At 44.8% G+C, this 15,953-nt stretch overlaps 1 protein-coding gene across 1 annotated transcript; it reads right to left on the reverse strand.

Moving 5' to 3' along the window:
• Positions 1 to 409: 409 nt before the first annotated feature.
• On the reverse strand, positions 410 to 15,813 carry NPEPL1 (aminopeptidase like 1). The gene is made up of 12 exons (XM_082065442.1): positions 15,586 to 15,813; positions 14,352 to 14,537; positions 13,037 to 13,207; positions 10,410 to 10,499; positions 9,632 to 9,713; positions 9,314 to 9,456; positions 8,695 to 8,772; positions 5,000 to 5,100; positions 4,255 to 4,378; positions 2,921 to 3,097; positions 2,146 to 2,256; positions 410 to 1,323 (listed from the first exon to the last, which is right to left on the reverse strand). The coding sequence occupies exons 1-12, from the start codon at positions 15,733 to 15,735 to the stop codon at positions 1,165 to 1,167; spliced, it is 1,572 nt and encodes a 523-aa protein (XP_081921568.1). The 5' UTR covers positions 15,736 to 15,813; the 3' UTR covers positions 410 to 1,164.
• Positions 15,814 to 15,953: the final 140 nt, after the last annotated feature.

Raw genomic sequence — 15,953 nt, forward strand, 5'->3', positions numbered from 1 at the left:
CAAGAAATTTTTCCAACAGCTGATGCTTGAGGCACCGGGCAGGGACCAGCACTGATCAGAACCTGGTCCCTGTGTTCCCAGACCTGCCACTGACGTTACCTCAGCTGGGACGAGTCACTTCCCGTGGGCGTCAAATCCAAACTACTGCTTGTGAACTCTTTGTGACCGGCTTATACAGAAACTAACACTATGCATCCCTGACTCCTGTTGAATCAAACGAAGTGAATCAGTCAGCGTTAGTTCTTCAGAACAGCCCCAAACCATTCCGTATAAGCTGTTACGCTATTAGTCGTGTTTTCAGATGTATGAGTGCTGGGAAAAGGAATTTGAACGGAGTAATGATGTTGCGCACAAACTTTTGGAGCACTCAGTGTTCTCAGCAATGTAAATAACACAACGAAACGCCACATGGGATACGTAAGCTGCTTTAATAATAATAAATTTATTAAGTGGCAAGAAGCCACTATGCTTTGTAAACCGATTTTACTCAATCACAGTCCCTCTATTTTTTTCCTCATTTAACATGAATACATTCTGTAATTTGTATGTGAAAGATTTACATAGAGATATGTTCTGGACCACTCCTGATGATTTTACTGGTCAGAAAAACATTAAACATGCGGAAACAGCACCTTATTAAAACTATAGGCCTTTTCTCATTACATCTCCTTTGCTGCTATGCTAAATTGTCACTGAGTTAAGCCAAGTCTAGAGAGGTTTTTTTCCCTTGTCCTGTGTTCTGAGATGTAGTGGGGCCTGCAGAAATGTCTGATAAAACCTCACATATAATAAGTAATTCAGAAGGCTTTGTAAGCAATAGCTGCAGTTGCTTCTTTAGTCTAGAGAGAGCTTCTCATGCATTAATGCACTTAGTTAGGTTTTGTGAGGAGCTCAGAGGAGGATGTGCCCTCTTCCTGATACAGTTAGTTGAGCCTAGACTCTGCACCACTGGTATTGTTCAGCAACTGTGTGCACCAATAATTTAAAAAACAAAACAAAACAAGAAATCAGGCTGTTTTTATCAGAAACAAGTAATAAATCTTATCATGATAGTAAAAAAAAATAAAATGGCAATTTCTGACGTGTGACATTTTCATTGCTTGAGAATGAATCAGTGCAAAGTGAGGTAACCCACGCACCCCGTCACTTCGGGCTGGGGGCGCATTAAACCAGGCGCCGCCTCTTTGAATCCCTCTCCATGTCCTCAGCGGGAGAGTCTCCATTGCACCCCAGAGGGGACACCATGTTCAGCAATGGGTCTTCAGAGGCTCCTCCAAACAGGGACAGCAACAAAGCCACGCCATAGCCAGTAGCTCGTTCACCCTAGGGAAAAAAACAAGAACAATACACACTTCAGACTGTGTCATTTCAATCTAGTTTTAATTTACTTACTTAGCAAGGGCAGCGATGGCACCTGGCCACAGTGAACACTTGGGGTCCCTGGTGGGCCAGCTCATCTTGTGCTTCTGTACCCTCCCTGCTATTGGAATGTGTCCCGGTTCGATTAAACCAACACATTGGTTGATTCACATGAGAACAGAGCTCACATTGACTCGAAGCTGGATTTATAGTAGCATTGTTCAGGGCAGGGAATGCTCCATCCAGCATGAGCATGGATTTGGAGTATGAACTGAGTTAAGCTGGGTTTCAAAAACATAAAGAGGCAGGGGAAGTAAATCGGACTGTTTTTTAGGAAAAAAAAGCATATACACAAGTTCCACCAAAGGGAGGAGGAGAAAACTCCACAAGTGAATAAATGTTTTCCCTGCTGCAGGTCAGCAGGCAGGATAATCAACTCCGGTCAATCATCTGAAAACAATATGGGTGAAAATGGAAGGCTAGGATTATTGCCATGAACAGAAAGTAGGCAAGTTGTCAAAGTTTACAACAATGAAGATGTTGCTGACTAAAGTGACTGTTAGAATATTTTAAAACCCAAATGAAAAATATGAACAGATGAAGCTACCAAAACAAATAAATTCTCACAGATGAAGAGCCAAGTGCTTTTCTAAAGAACTCTTCTCCACCTAATTCTCTCACTTTGAATTCGATGGCACAGAATTCAGAGTATCTGCAGGCACTGGCAGTTTTCTTTACCCAGTCTGCTCACCCAGGAAAATGTCAGAAGTCATTGGACATACTCACTGCATGAACAGGTGCAGCGATGTCTATGTGGACCCAGACTCCTGGCCAGTCAAAGCCGATGTGAGAAGCAATGAAGAGCCCCGCACAGGAGCTTGGAGTATTGTCTCGGTCCTGTAGAAATAAAAAAATACAGTTGGTCTTGCAAGAAAAGAAGATATCAATGTTTTGCTCTTGCCTACAGAAAAGACAGCTGCGCAAATGCAATTCAAAGATTAACGAATGGCCCTACAAGTCTGTGCTCACCAGCTCTACTGTAAATCCCTTGACTTACGCCCTGGTAGCGGTCTGGCCCTGCTCAATTCCTCTTCTGCTCCTTTCTGTGATGTTTTTGGAACTTACTGCACATTGTAACTCTCAAATACAGCACAAGGGGCTGCAACAATCCCCGAGGCCTCTGTCCTCAATTCCCTGCTTTCTGCAATCCCAGTTACTGTCTCTGCTGGTTATATATGATCTGAGGAATACCCGCCTTAACTTCTCAAACAGTGCCCATCCAGGAATTCAGCATTTATCTTAGGCCCATGATTAAAAGACAAGCAGCTCAAAGATCCTATTGCAGCAGGTTACCCTGTTTAAAATTGACACTAAACAGCAGCACAGTGACATAAATCCCCGGGTAAAATACTCTGAAGACCGTAATTATACGGCTCATTTCTAAAAGATTACAGTCCACACGAAGAGCTTTCAGCCAGGTATGGACAGACAAGCATGTTATCTAGAAAACACACATTTTTATGTAATAAATGCAATTTAAAAGGAAAAAAAAAAATCTTACTGCCACAGAGTTCTTCATATCAGCTACAGCAGAGGTGAATTCACTGAAGTGGAGCTCCGGGCAATACACAAGAGGATGGACCAAGTCTCCACAGTTCCTGCCAGCTTTAACACAAGCCTTTTCCCACTCTTCGTTATTGGTAAGGACAGCAGCATGGTACTTTCCTGTGGCGATTCCCTAGTGAGATGTATGACAAAATCGGGAAGGATTCACCTTATCTGTGCTGGGCAGAGTAACTCTGTACTACACCCTCTCAGCGCTAACAACTGCTTTCTGTCTAATGAAACCACCAAGAAAAAAAATGTCTCAAAACTACAAGAAGGTTGTGTTACAAATGCAGACAAAGACATTGTAGCGACTGCTCAATCTTTAAAAATTGCTGAAAACCCATTCTGCAGTAAAACAGTCTGCATTTGTCTGGCCTATTCAAGCCACTGTCTTACAAAAATATTTCTTTACAGTTACCTAACAAGCAAACTATATCACTTTACAATTATTTATCCTTAGAAATAAAATTAAATCAGGAATCAATTATAAATAAAACATCTAACACACAGACACATAGAAGACACCCCAGCAATGTGTGTCTGAATGCAACCCCCTCATTCATCGGGAAAGCTGCTTCCTTCCAAACAGACAAAACCCAGAAGCCACCACCACATCACTTTTCCAGCAGGACAATGATGGGAGACCTTCAAAAGACTAATGTTTACACCAACACATGCAACATTCATGCTTCTAAAATTTGCTACCATTTCTCGTCCTGATATGAAAACCAGTTCATTTGCTAGAATATTAAACCACAAGAATCATCAACAGAACCTCCTACAAATCAGGAATAGATTTCAGAAAAGAACAGCATTTAATGTGTACCCTTGTGTCATTCTGTGTTTGACTTACGTGAGCCATTTTATGGACAAGAAGATTTTGAATCACTATCATCAAATCAGTTCTGGTCATTATAAAGCTACTGAATTGCAAACACGGAACACTGGCTCAGTTACATCAGCTGCTAATGCCATTAGAAGAATTTCATTTTTACTTAGAGAATGCAAAAGCATAAAAGTTGCATAAAGAACAAAAAAAACCTGCTTGAGTAATGTAGTTATAAGCGTAACACATTCACAGCATGTGCCATGTGCACAGAACTACAGTTTACTTGGGGCTGCTGCTGGCAGCTTTCTCTTGCACAAGCTCTGGAAGCCACCATCAGTCAGTAGTTCACAGTATCTCCCTTCCACCAAAGACAGGCAGGACAGAGGGAAAGGCACGAACGATGCACAGACAGCAAAGGGACACACCCCCCCTGCCCGCCAGCAGCTCCGTATTGGTACCTGAGCTCCAGTAAGAGTGGCCATATCGAGAATGATATCAGCTCCCAGATCTTTGCATGCGTAAGCTACTCCATCAGCCAGTATCAGCCTTCCTTCCGCATCCGTGTTATTGATTTCCACAGTTCTAGGAAGAAGAGAGGGCACTGAACACAACAGCGCTCCAGGCTGAAGTTGGGACTCATCTGTCTGGACTGGAACACTGGATGAGAAAGCAGACTCACACCTAACATGCTCTTACTTGACTCTGCAAGCGTGTTTGGCTGCTTATTCCCCAGCTGCAAGCATCCAGACAGCAAACATGGGAGAGGGTTATAACAGTACTGCCCTCATGGTCACGTCTACTTGCTGGGCTTGAATGATGCTTAGTAAGTCGAGCTGGGATTTTACAAACTACTGCCATACAAAGAAATATCATATTCTGCTTAAAACAACAGGAGATTCTCAGTTAGCCTGCTTCTGCAACCGAGACAACATCGACAACAGACGGACACAGAAAACTGGCTGTACTGCAACAAATGCATAAACCTGAGCGCTTTATGGAAACTTCAGCACATGATATATGATATGCATTTTGTTGTGCATTTATACACTCAACAGGAAACTAAGAACACTTAAAATTGACTACTGTGGCTGGCTGAAATCCTGATGAGGGAGAGGTTCACTATCTGCATGGTACTCAGAGAAATAGAACCAAAGGTAATATTTCCTCCCCATTTTTCTGTGGAAAGGAGAGACACAATCTTACTTTCCAGAGTAAAGAACATGAATGTCGTCAGGTCTTGTTGCACGGGGTCCGACTGCATTCTCAGCCAAACAAAAAACAGCATGAAGATTGTCTTTGAAACCCTGTAACGACAATAGGAGATAAATGCGGTTTGATTGACATCAAACTAATTTATTGGGACTGAAAGCAAAAAGGGATTACAACTGCTGGACAGCAATGCCACTAATTGCATGGAAAAACTGTGATGAATGTCTTGTATCCTGAAAGTGAGGCCAAGAGATACAGAAAACAGGTGAGAATGAGGTAACCTCTAACACTGGTTTTAGAGCTGTGACTGGAGTGAATGAAATGGGGAGGGGATCTAGAAACCTCCTGTCAACTGAGCAGCAATCAGGACAATCTGAGTGGGAAGGTCTCCGAATCAAAACACCTTTTGTACTCGGTGCGCAGATGCGACTGGAGCGGCTGATGTTTAGACAAAGCCGAGTCCCTGGGAAGAGCACGTCAGGTGCCTCACAGCAGGATCTTCACAAGCACGAACCCACCAGGAAACTGCCAGGCTCACCAAAAACAAACCTTAAGTCACTAAACTAGTTACCCCCTATGAAAATCAGCAAGGTACATCTCCAAAGACGCTTAACTCCTCTAATTTCAGTACAACTCTGACCCACAACAGAGATCACAACCACCACGTTGGACTGTGTAACTTCTTCACCTTCCGTAGCCACAAAGATCCAAGTAACAGAAGGTTTCAACGTGACAATTACAAAGGCTTGTGAGAGGACATTACATGGCCAGTCAGGATGCCTGGGATTATTTTCCAAACCCTGTATTTTCCACTGCTTTTATTTAGCCTCCAATAACAACAAAGACTCAACTGGGGCCACTTGAGAAACTGGGCTCCTCCCTATCATTTCTGCAATATTGGAGAAGAGCCTACAGTAATAGTGGAAAATGATGGAAATATTAAAAGCTAATATGCAGCCATTTGTGAACTGTGTACTTTTCCTAAAAAACCAAGCCCAGATGAACAGATTCCACCCCTAAGAATTTTGTTGGAAAGTAACTTGGATTGTGGCGTTCCTGGAACTGACGGCACCCCATGTCCTGGTGGGTGTCCCAGCTGCCAACGGAGCGCGCTGCCCTTCAGCACCCAACCCGCACCACAGCTCAGACACACACTACCACATGTGTCCTCTCTCTTCCCATGTGAAAACAAAAATACCCATGGCTAAGATGGATTTCGTGGGGTTTTTGTTTTGTTTTACAATGAGTGGGCAGGTGCGTGTCTGTTGGGTTTTTTTTTGGTGGTGTTATTAATGTATCATTCCTGCTGGGAGGCACACAGCATTTTTCCTCTTTTTCTCCCCCCCGCTTAGCCTCTTCTCTTATGGCACATCCATTTCTGGTTTACTTTGGTTTAAAATCAAGCGTTTATAAGATTACAGATGCCATTTTAACATCTATGATCATTTTGCTATCTGTACAACGGCTGCATTGTGTGGAGGGATCCTAGAAAGAGAAAGCATCCTAGAGACGGCAGCATTTACCAAGTAAAAACACAGTTCCTCCTCAACTAGGATAGCCAGCATTAAAAACTTCAAATTCCTAGGAAAACCAGGGTCACTTTTACTGTTAACCTCTTGATGAAAGTCCATAGCTGAAGAAATCTGGACTTGCTGAATGGGCTCATGTTCTGAAGTCTAAAGGGCAAATGCATCAATCAAAACATTTCAAAATCCTGGGCAGCACCTAGAAGCCATACAGTAACTGTGCAGTTTCTAGTCCAGCCAGCACGCAAACAGCGCTGTCGATGAGATAACCTTTCATCTGTGACCCTCTGCTCTTCCAAAATGGTCTGTGCAGCGAAAACCCCGCTCTATTCACAGTCTCTCACTGGGCTGAACCAAGTTTTCCTCCTCCAAGTGGGAGATGCAGTTAATTTACTGTCAAAAAGTGAAAACCCACTTCCAGTATCAGTTGCCTTTTCCTCAATCTCAATCCACCTGTAGCTCTTCAAAGGCAGGATTCACTAGGCCAACATGTACAATCAAGAAGGATCTCAACAATTCAAGTGAATTTTTTTCTCTTCCCCGTTGTGTTGGAAAGCTCACAATGGACAAAACGCATCTCCAGGAAAAAAACCACTTGCTTAATTTTGCTATCCAAAGTCTTTTAAAATCACATTGTAAAACCGCTGAACAGCATGTAGGCAGATTGTGAAGATGGATAACAACCTCTGCCCCTCTTCCCACAGAACTTCTATCCAACACGTTTCCAACTTCGGTCTCTGAGGCAAAGCACAGCTAATTTAAACCCCTTCCAGCTCTACATTACTCCTAGAGCATTTAAAAAAAAAAAAAAGTCTTGAAACAGTAACAACAACTTCTTTCCACTGCCTATCTGAATACATTTTCTGTAGGGATTCCATTAACGGGTCTTCTTACACGAGGTTGTTAAGTCAAACGGCAAGATCATTCTTTTGTTTTTACACATAAAGGCACAGATTACTCGTGAGGTACGACAGCCTCGCCAGGCTCGGTTTGTCCAAACACATTACTGCCAGTTCATTCGTTGTTACAGTAATTGCACACGAAATAACAGATCACTTACAATCACACCGAATGTGACTGTGAATGCAACTTCTCTCTGTGCAGATAATTACACGCAAAACTACTTCTGAAACAAGGACTGAACCACTGAAGGAATGTCCAGCATCCATGGCTTTCCCAGACTCTCCCAAAGCTCTAAGTTCCAGCTCTTGCCCCTTGCAAACGTGTGACTGAACTTTTGGAAGTTACGGAACACTGGCCATTTTGCCTAACACGCAGCTCACAAATCTGCTTTCAATTTTAAGTCTCTGCAGATAACTGGAAAGTTTACAATCGTTCCACATCAAACATGCTGCTAGGGCCAAGGCACAGAGCTAAACTGTTGAGAAATGGGAATCTGGCGCTGATCATCCCCTGGACAAAGCTACCGTCAGATCTATGCATTAATCTGCAGCAGCAAATGTCCTTTGAACTTTGGATACTCCTTGGAGGCAATAGCTGCTCTGTCAGCAAGACTCAGTCACTGGATTTGTGGAGAGGGCAGTTTTATTGGCAGCGGCCGCTTCTTTTCCCCAGCTCATATTGTTAAATTGTAATATGCATTTTTAAAAAATTCTTCATATTTCAATACATGGCTTCCTCTCAGCTCCCTTACTACTTTCTGACCACAGAAGCAAACCAATAAGCAGCTGCTGATGAGACTAGAGCTGCCACTTCCCCAGTAGGTTAATATTAGAACTGGCACAGGATTTGCAATAGGGACAGACTTTGCATCCCAGAGTCACTCAGTCCCTTCTTTGCTAAGGGGACGACAGCCGCCCCAAATCCCACAGCTTAAACAAAGTCAGCACAGGCTAACTCAGGTATAAATCTGATTCAACGAACTAGAAACCACTCGGTCTGCAGAACAAACCCCGAAATTCAAGAAAGACTCTTAAAAAAAAATTAGCACTCCAGGAATTTCTCACAATTTTCAAGATCCTGGTAAAGATTTGAAATATTTTCCTGAAATAGCAGAAAGAGCAGAGTGGCCAAGATCAGTAACAGCAGTGGCAGGTCAGAACTTCAGGATCAGACTGGCCCCATATCTGGGAATGTATCCAGAAGCCAGACTGCTCTTGGCAATGCTGGGATACATGATATCAATTAACACATTTTACTTACTTGCTTTACAGTGGCTTTGAAGGCACCCAAAATAGCAGCTGCTCCACCACAGTCTCGTTTCATTCCAGGCATAGTAGTCTGTTTAAACAGAACCACAGAGATAGTTTTTTTTTCTTTAAAATTTCACAGTAATGCTGCTAAAACTAGTGTTTCTGATGCTTCTGTAACTCTGGTCTTGACCGTCCTCAGCCATAACAGAAACACGGACCACGTGCATCTGCTTATTGGTGGATCTTGCCTTAGAACTGCAAAATACTAAAACTCTGCTGCTAAATTGTCAGTAAATTTCAAAAAGGGGTTTTTTTACAAGAGTCGCACTGAGGACAACTCAAATTGGTTTTGGATCTATGTCCAAAATCAGAAATTCAACATCTTTGTTTCTAGCTTTCTCCTAGCAGTGGGTAATACTTAAAGGGCAATAATATCAGGTAGCTATTTAACTGCTCCATAAAATGCTCCTTGAATCCTGTTTGGTCCTCTCTCCTGGTAGTTTGTGTCCACAAGGATAACAGTAGATCAAAATAAATATACTTTGTTTTCCTATGGACATGAACTGAATTATTTCCATCAGAAAACAACAGTGTAAGCAAAGGCAGCAGCAGAACAGGTGGTACTGTACCTTTCCCTTAATGCTGAGTCCTCCGGTGTCATACACGATCCCTTTGCCCACCCACGCGATGGTCTGCGTGGCACCGTCTGGAGTGTGACTGAGAACTGCCAGGGCTGGAGGGTGCAGAGCTGCCTTGCCAACCCCATAGATACCTGCAAAACAGAGCATTAAACCACTTGTGGGGAAGAAAGGCTGTGGGAGCAATCTGCGGCTATTTTCTGTAAAACATCTTGGAATACTATGGGCAATGAAACTGTTCCAAAAATGTGCAAATAAAACATTCCAATTAACTGCTAGGAAAAAAGCTGAGATTTCAACAAGATATACCTCCAAAGCCTCTCTCTTTCAGCTCCTCATCTCGAATAATGGTAGGAGTAATCCCGAGATCCTTGCCAACTTTTTTTATTTCCTTAATCATTAAAAGAAAAAGGACACCGTCAGTCAGTCATCAGGAGGACATGTTTGTGTCTTTCCACACATATGGGTACCCACACAAGGGTTTTGTGTGATTTTTGCATGCGTATACACACAAACATTCACAATCTGGGGAGCGGTGCTGGTTTTCCAATGGTCTAATTCCACTGAGACATCCTTGATTTACTATGGCATGAAATACAGATTTGAGCTTTAATCTCCCCCAACAAAAGAGGCCTTCAGAGGTAAAGCCAGCTGTTCACTCTGCTGGATCATGATACCATATGACAGGAATATTTTCATTCTCAAGAGCTTTCCAGATCTTTATGATAAAACTCATTTGGAAACATGTCAACGTCTGTCCCATAATTTCAGAAGCTCTTATCACCATTGGGCTTTAAGACAACACTGGCACTGGTAAAGAAGCCAATGTCATGACCGAATCAAGAACTCAGGTATTCTGACTCCCAGTGCGTCACCTCAAGCTTTACACTCCACCTCCTTCCAACTTATCAAAGTTCTACAAAATATTAAAGGCCAAAGAAATAGCTTCAGCATCCTTGGACAGGTTCTTTGATGTGCTGCCCACTGCTGACATCCAGGTTTTGCTAAGAGATAGCAAGACTAGCTCTTGATTACTGTAGTCTAGACTTACAATTAGTAACTCTTACTCATCAGGTGTATTACCCACCTCCAGGAAGTTATCTGTGTTCATCTCATTACATGGGGTGTCCACAATTCGAGCAGCCAGCCTGACTCCTTCTGTAGCACTTGCCAGACACTATGAAAAGAAGCAAAGATGCCTGAGAACTGGCCTTGGTTTGGCTGGTTTTCTGCATAGCTTTGCATTTAGTCCTGTGCAGCCTACACCACATGTGTGGTTCCTCTGGAGAACATTAATGTTTTAACGCAACTAATTGCAGGCAGTTGTAGAGTATTAACTGTCAATCAAGCTAACCATTAGTTTTTTCTATGTGCCATTTTTTCCTGTGCTCTCATTTCTAAGCAATAGTATTCTTTCCCACAGTGAACTGATACTGCAAAATTACCAGCCTTCTCCACTATCAAAGGGAGACCAAGACGGCAACGTGAGGTCAAGAAAGATAAAAGAAAGCAAATTCAGGAAGTCACACTGAGCCTGCAGGCTGCTTGGGCTGGAAAACTGCAGAGATTACACAATCTACAATATGGGAAACCACTGAGTTTATATGTGGCAGGCAGTGAGCGAAATAAAGATTATTACCACCAGACATTCTACATGGCCGGCCCATGGGGAACGTGGAATATTTCATATTTGTGCAAAACATGTCTGCATCTGTTCCCTCATTCCTGTGGCAAAATGGACTGATCCTCACCCTGGACTGAGTAAGAACTTGTGGACAGAATCAAAATAGTCCAGAGTGAGCACGACAAGGCTGCTTCCTTAAAGAAGGATCCTCCTGGCAAAAAGGACACCAGGAACACTGGACACTAACTTTTAACTCCTGGGCATTAACAATTTGAAACAAAGACCGGGTGGCAGGAAACTTTGTTCAAGCTCCCCAGCAGCCACAGGGCAGTGAAGACCACACACAGCAGAAGGGCGAGTTGAGATGGGCTACAAAGGAATCTGATGGGCTGAGGTATCAGAAGTTTGGCTTGGCCAGACTGGCCTAAGGACTCTATACATTCCATATCCCAGCAGACTCATAAACCTTGGCTTGTTTTGGAATGGTGCCTGATTCCCTACAATTAGTTTTGATTGCTTGACTTCTCGTAAAGGGATAAGGACCTTTCAGGAGCTGAGTTAGGTTTGGAGTGATTCACCGTTAGGGCCATGCAGGTAAATGGAGGTGCTCTAACCCAAAGGTCAAACAATATAACTTACAGAAATAAGCTGTGCCTGGCTTAGCTTCCAGGGTACCCAAGACAACCCACATAACGGCAGCCTTTAACAAGCGCCTTGTAAAACTGTGACCATCTCTGCTAGTCCTCACCATAAAATATCCTGGACAATGCAGTAGGTGCAAAATACAGCAACATGCCAAGGGAGAGGTGTAGCTAAAAGAATCCTACCACATGCCTCCTCCGTGCTCTACATTAGCTGTCTGGTGCTGGTTGGATTTAAGGGGTGAAAACTGACCTTGGAGGAAGTCAGTAATAGTTTTGGCATTGACAACAAGAAGAACAGTAAGTAGAAACAATTTCAGCTTTGTTTTGTAGTTATAAATAACCCAAGTGGTTTGGAATCTACCTATCCGAAGGAAACATTTTTGACACCAGTTACGTTTTTGCTGATTTCGGGCATGGAAAAATTGAATCATCAGCAGTACATCTGTCACTTTCCTGAAAACCGGTCTGGCATCATTTGCTGCAGCCAATTCAGTTCATAGAGTAAGGGCAAAGTAAGGAGGAAAAGATACTGAAAGAAAAAGAAATACCCTGAAGTCGCAATTCTGTGAACTGCAGGTGCAGCAACAAATCCACTGATGCAATTTTTAGGGGATTTGAATGACCTCACTGGCTGATCGGCCAAGTGAGCATCCATCTGCACTGAAGCACAGAACCTGGAGCAGGATGGGAAGCCACCTAATAGCTTAAGTGCAAACCTTGGAATAGCTCTGAGTTAGGATCTTGGAGAGGAATGACCTAACATACTAAGTTACCTGATGTGGAGTTTCCTCTCTGTAATAGTCAGGTGAAAGGGAAACACTCTTTGATTATCTGCTACTGAAAGACAACTTGGACATATTTATATTATGTAAAGCTCATCCCCAAGCTGTATCGTTCCTTCGGCTCTTGTTTCTGGCTACGGTTCTGCTAGAAAAACTCAGCCAAAAAGGCATATCAGACAGAAATAGCAGAGACCATATGTGATCCCAGAATAAGCAACTTTTAGTGCCTTCACTGTGATATTCACCTGCAGAGCCACATACAGATTTTGCCCACGTAAAAGAAAGAGTGAAGCCCACACACTGAAGGCAATGTAATATTAGAAGCTAAAAATACGTTATGTGCACCTATGAAAAACACAAGAAAGGAGACGTTTTCTTTGTGCTACTTCTTTGGTGCTTTCCACCCTTGAAATCCAAATTCTGAATAACACCTTCAGCCTTTGCTGCAGTAACATGTTCAATATTTCTGCTCACAGGTGCTGTGAACTGATCAATTTCAAGGAATTCTGATCTACAATAATACATCACTTTAGAGAGAACACCTATTCCATGTTTAGCCCAAGACAGACGTATTTGTGCATGCAACAAATTGAAGGGGGAAAAAAAAAAAGACATATCAGGGAATAATGGATACAAATGAAGATGGAAAAAACCAAAATCTTACTTTAAGCGTTGCCACTTCTATTGGTCCATTGTTTTGTCCAACCAGGTAAAACTCCACCGTGACGGTTTTCTTCTCGGTGCGTCTGGAAGCGCTGGAGCGGTGTGTGAACAAGGGGAAGGCTCTGGCCAGCGCACACGCAGAAGCAAAGACCTCGGATCGCTCACAGACCATCTGAAACACCCGCCAGAAGACAAGACGGACAACATTAGGGACGTGGAAAACTACACTTCAGAGGATATGTTACCTGTGATACTACTGGGGAAGAAAAGCGGCTGGGTGGGAAATAACTGATGTCTGAATCAAGTCATGCTCATCGTCGCGTTTGGCATGGATGGGTGGCAGTACCAACGGTACCACACTGACCTGGCTCAGCTCATTTCCCACATGGAAATGAATTACACTGCTGGACTGGACTGTGTGGGAATTAGTACATCCTTATAAGGGAGCTGGACTACTTTAATTATACTAGTGCAATTAACACAGGTTAGCCTACAGATCAAGACAAAAAAGCATGGGAACTATCAACGTGTGTGCAAAGCAAATAGAGGAATGATATGAGAATGCAGCGAACATTAACCCAAAGCTTTTTAACATGTAGAATATTTTTCTGAAGTTCATTACAGAAATTACCAATGGAAAGCAGTTTTAGCTAAACACTTTCAAAATTAACTATAAGGGAAAAAAAATGAGTTATTACTCTTGCAAATAAGTTTTCCCAGAAAATAGTATAATTAGATTTTGTTAGTGACACTGGCTATGTGAGCTTTCTCTAACAACCTACAAATCTGAATTAACCTGCAGGAGCTACAGAAACAAGCAACAAATTAATCAGGCTCACACAGAAGATGATCTACACAGTCCAAGAGCTTGTCCTGCAAAGGACTCACACTGGAGCACGAGTTTGCATTGAGACTTCAAAAACTCACTGCATAACACAAACAAGGCACCTTGACTGGGACAAGGAACGGAGAATAGCACCCTGCATGCAGGCTACGTCAACCTTGTAAAGCGTGTGCTAGTATCATAAATCCTAGTTTGAAAAAAGCCACTACCTGTTCCCTTTGCATGGCAATTCCTAATTGGAAGACATTTCATACATATCCAACCTTAGTTCCCTCCAACTGCCTGAGCGTGCATAAGCTTTTATAGTCAGGTCTTGTTTACACGTCAGTGCAAAACTACTTATAAATGTCAGTATAATTATATCGGCTAAACTTGCCCACCCCCAGTCTCCTTGGATACAGCTAAAATCCTGAGAAGTCGAGAAGATACTCGACTAGACATTTCAGCAGAAGCGTTTTCAAACACCACTTACGACAATACATCTGTTGACGCCTCCTGGGAGGCAATTCCTGACCAGGCGGGTGACGAACTGAGCCGCAGACGGGCTGTTGTGCCGGCTGACCCTGGAAGGCAGCGCGGCCACCGTGGCGTAATTCAGGTAGAGCGGGCAGCTGTCGGTGGGGTTCGGGTTCAGAGTGCTCAGCGCCGACTGCCATATCTGGGGAGAAAAGAAGAATTTAAAGACAAAGAACTGTATAAGACTTTTCTTTCCATCTCGCTCCCAGTATATTTAGGCACTTTTTAGTTGCAGGATTTTAGGTGTGGGAAATAAAGACATTATGCAAGTGATTTTAAATGCAATAACCTCTAGAGTGAAAGGAAACAGGAAATACAACAAAACCGTTATTAGCCAGAAAATACAAATGTACTTTCCATTACAAGCATCTCTTTTAAACTATATGAATGAAAATTTAAAAACACACCATACAGTGCAAAGGCTGCTTAAGAGCCTTTTTAAGTTGAGGCAGCTTTGCAAGTGATAAATAGATGGATTGATTAACTAGTCCTGTTTTACACAGCAATTTAATTAAAAACAAACAAACAAAGAAGGCTAAATACTGTCATAAGAGACTCAGGAGTCCAGCGAAAAACCTGCCAAACATCCAGCGACCTAAAACGCCGCAATGCAAAACATTCATCATCTCACCACCAGCCATCAACACCGCCTAAATAAAAACAGGTCGGCACATCCCCCCGCGGCGGCCGAGCGCAGGGAGGGGACCCGCTCCCCCCGAGCGCAGGGAGGGGACCCGCTCCCCCCGAGCCGCGGCCGAGGCTCGGTCACCGGCCACCCGGGGGTCGGTCATTAACTGCGGACACGCCGCGTCCCCTCGGAGGGGGCAAAGCGCACAGGGGGCTCGGGACGGGTCTCCCCGCCGCAGCAACAGGCTCGGCCCGGACCCGCGGCCGACCCCGGGACCCGCTCGTGTCCCCTTGATCGTTCCGCTAAGGGCCACTCCGAGAGGGTTTCCCGGGGTAAAACCCTTCGGCCGGGTGGGAGGCCGGGTGTCCCCTGCCCCTGCAGGCCCGGCACCGCGCAGGCAGCTCAGGCCGGGCGAGCCCCCGCCTGCCCCGCACCACGAGGCCGCTCGGGGCCAGGCGGGGACCCGGGGGTCGGGGCCGGGGCTCCCCGGGCCGGGGCCGCCGCCTCAGCGGTTCTGTGTGTGTGTGTGTCGGGGAACGGGGGCACCGCGCCCCGGCCTCACCTCCTCGGTGACCCGCGGCTGCAGCTTGCCCCGCAGCTGCGCCCAGGGCAGGCGGTGCAGGTTGTGGAGCTGGCCCAGGACGAGCAGCGGGCGGCTCTGCGGGTCCGCCTCGCCGGCGCTGGCCTGGAACTCCAGCTGCACGTTCGCCATCTTCCTGCCCCCGGCCCGGCTCGGCTCAGCCCGGCCCGGCCGCACGGCTCCGCCCCGGCGCCGGCTCCGCGGGGCGGGCAGCACGGCCGGGCGGCCCCCGGCGGCAGCGCCGGGCACGGCAGGCGGGCAGCGGCCCGGGCGGGGCGCGGGACCCGGATGAGGCGGAGGGCGCAGGCCCGGCCGGGGGTCGATCCTGTCCCCTTCCGAAACCTTCCCCG

Source organism: Streptopelia decaocto (genome assembly GCF_964273445.1).
Source record: "Streptopelia decaocto genome assembly, chromosome: 14".
Classification (NCBI taxonomy): domain Eukaryota; kingdom Metazoa; phylum Chordata; class Aves; order Columbiformes; family Columbidae; genus Streptopelia; species Streptopelia decaocto.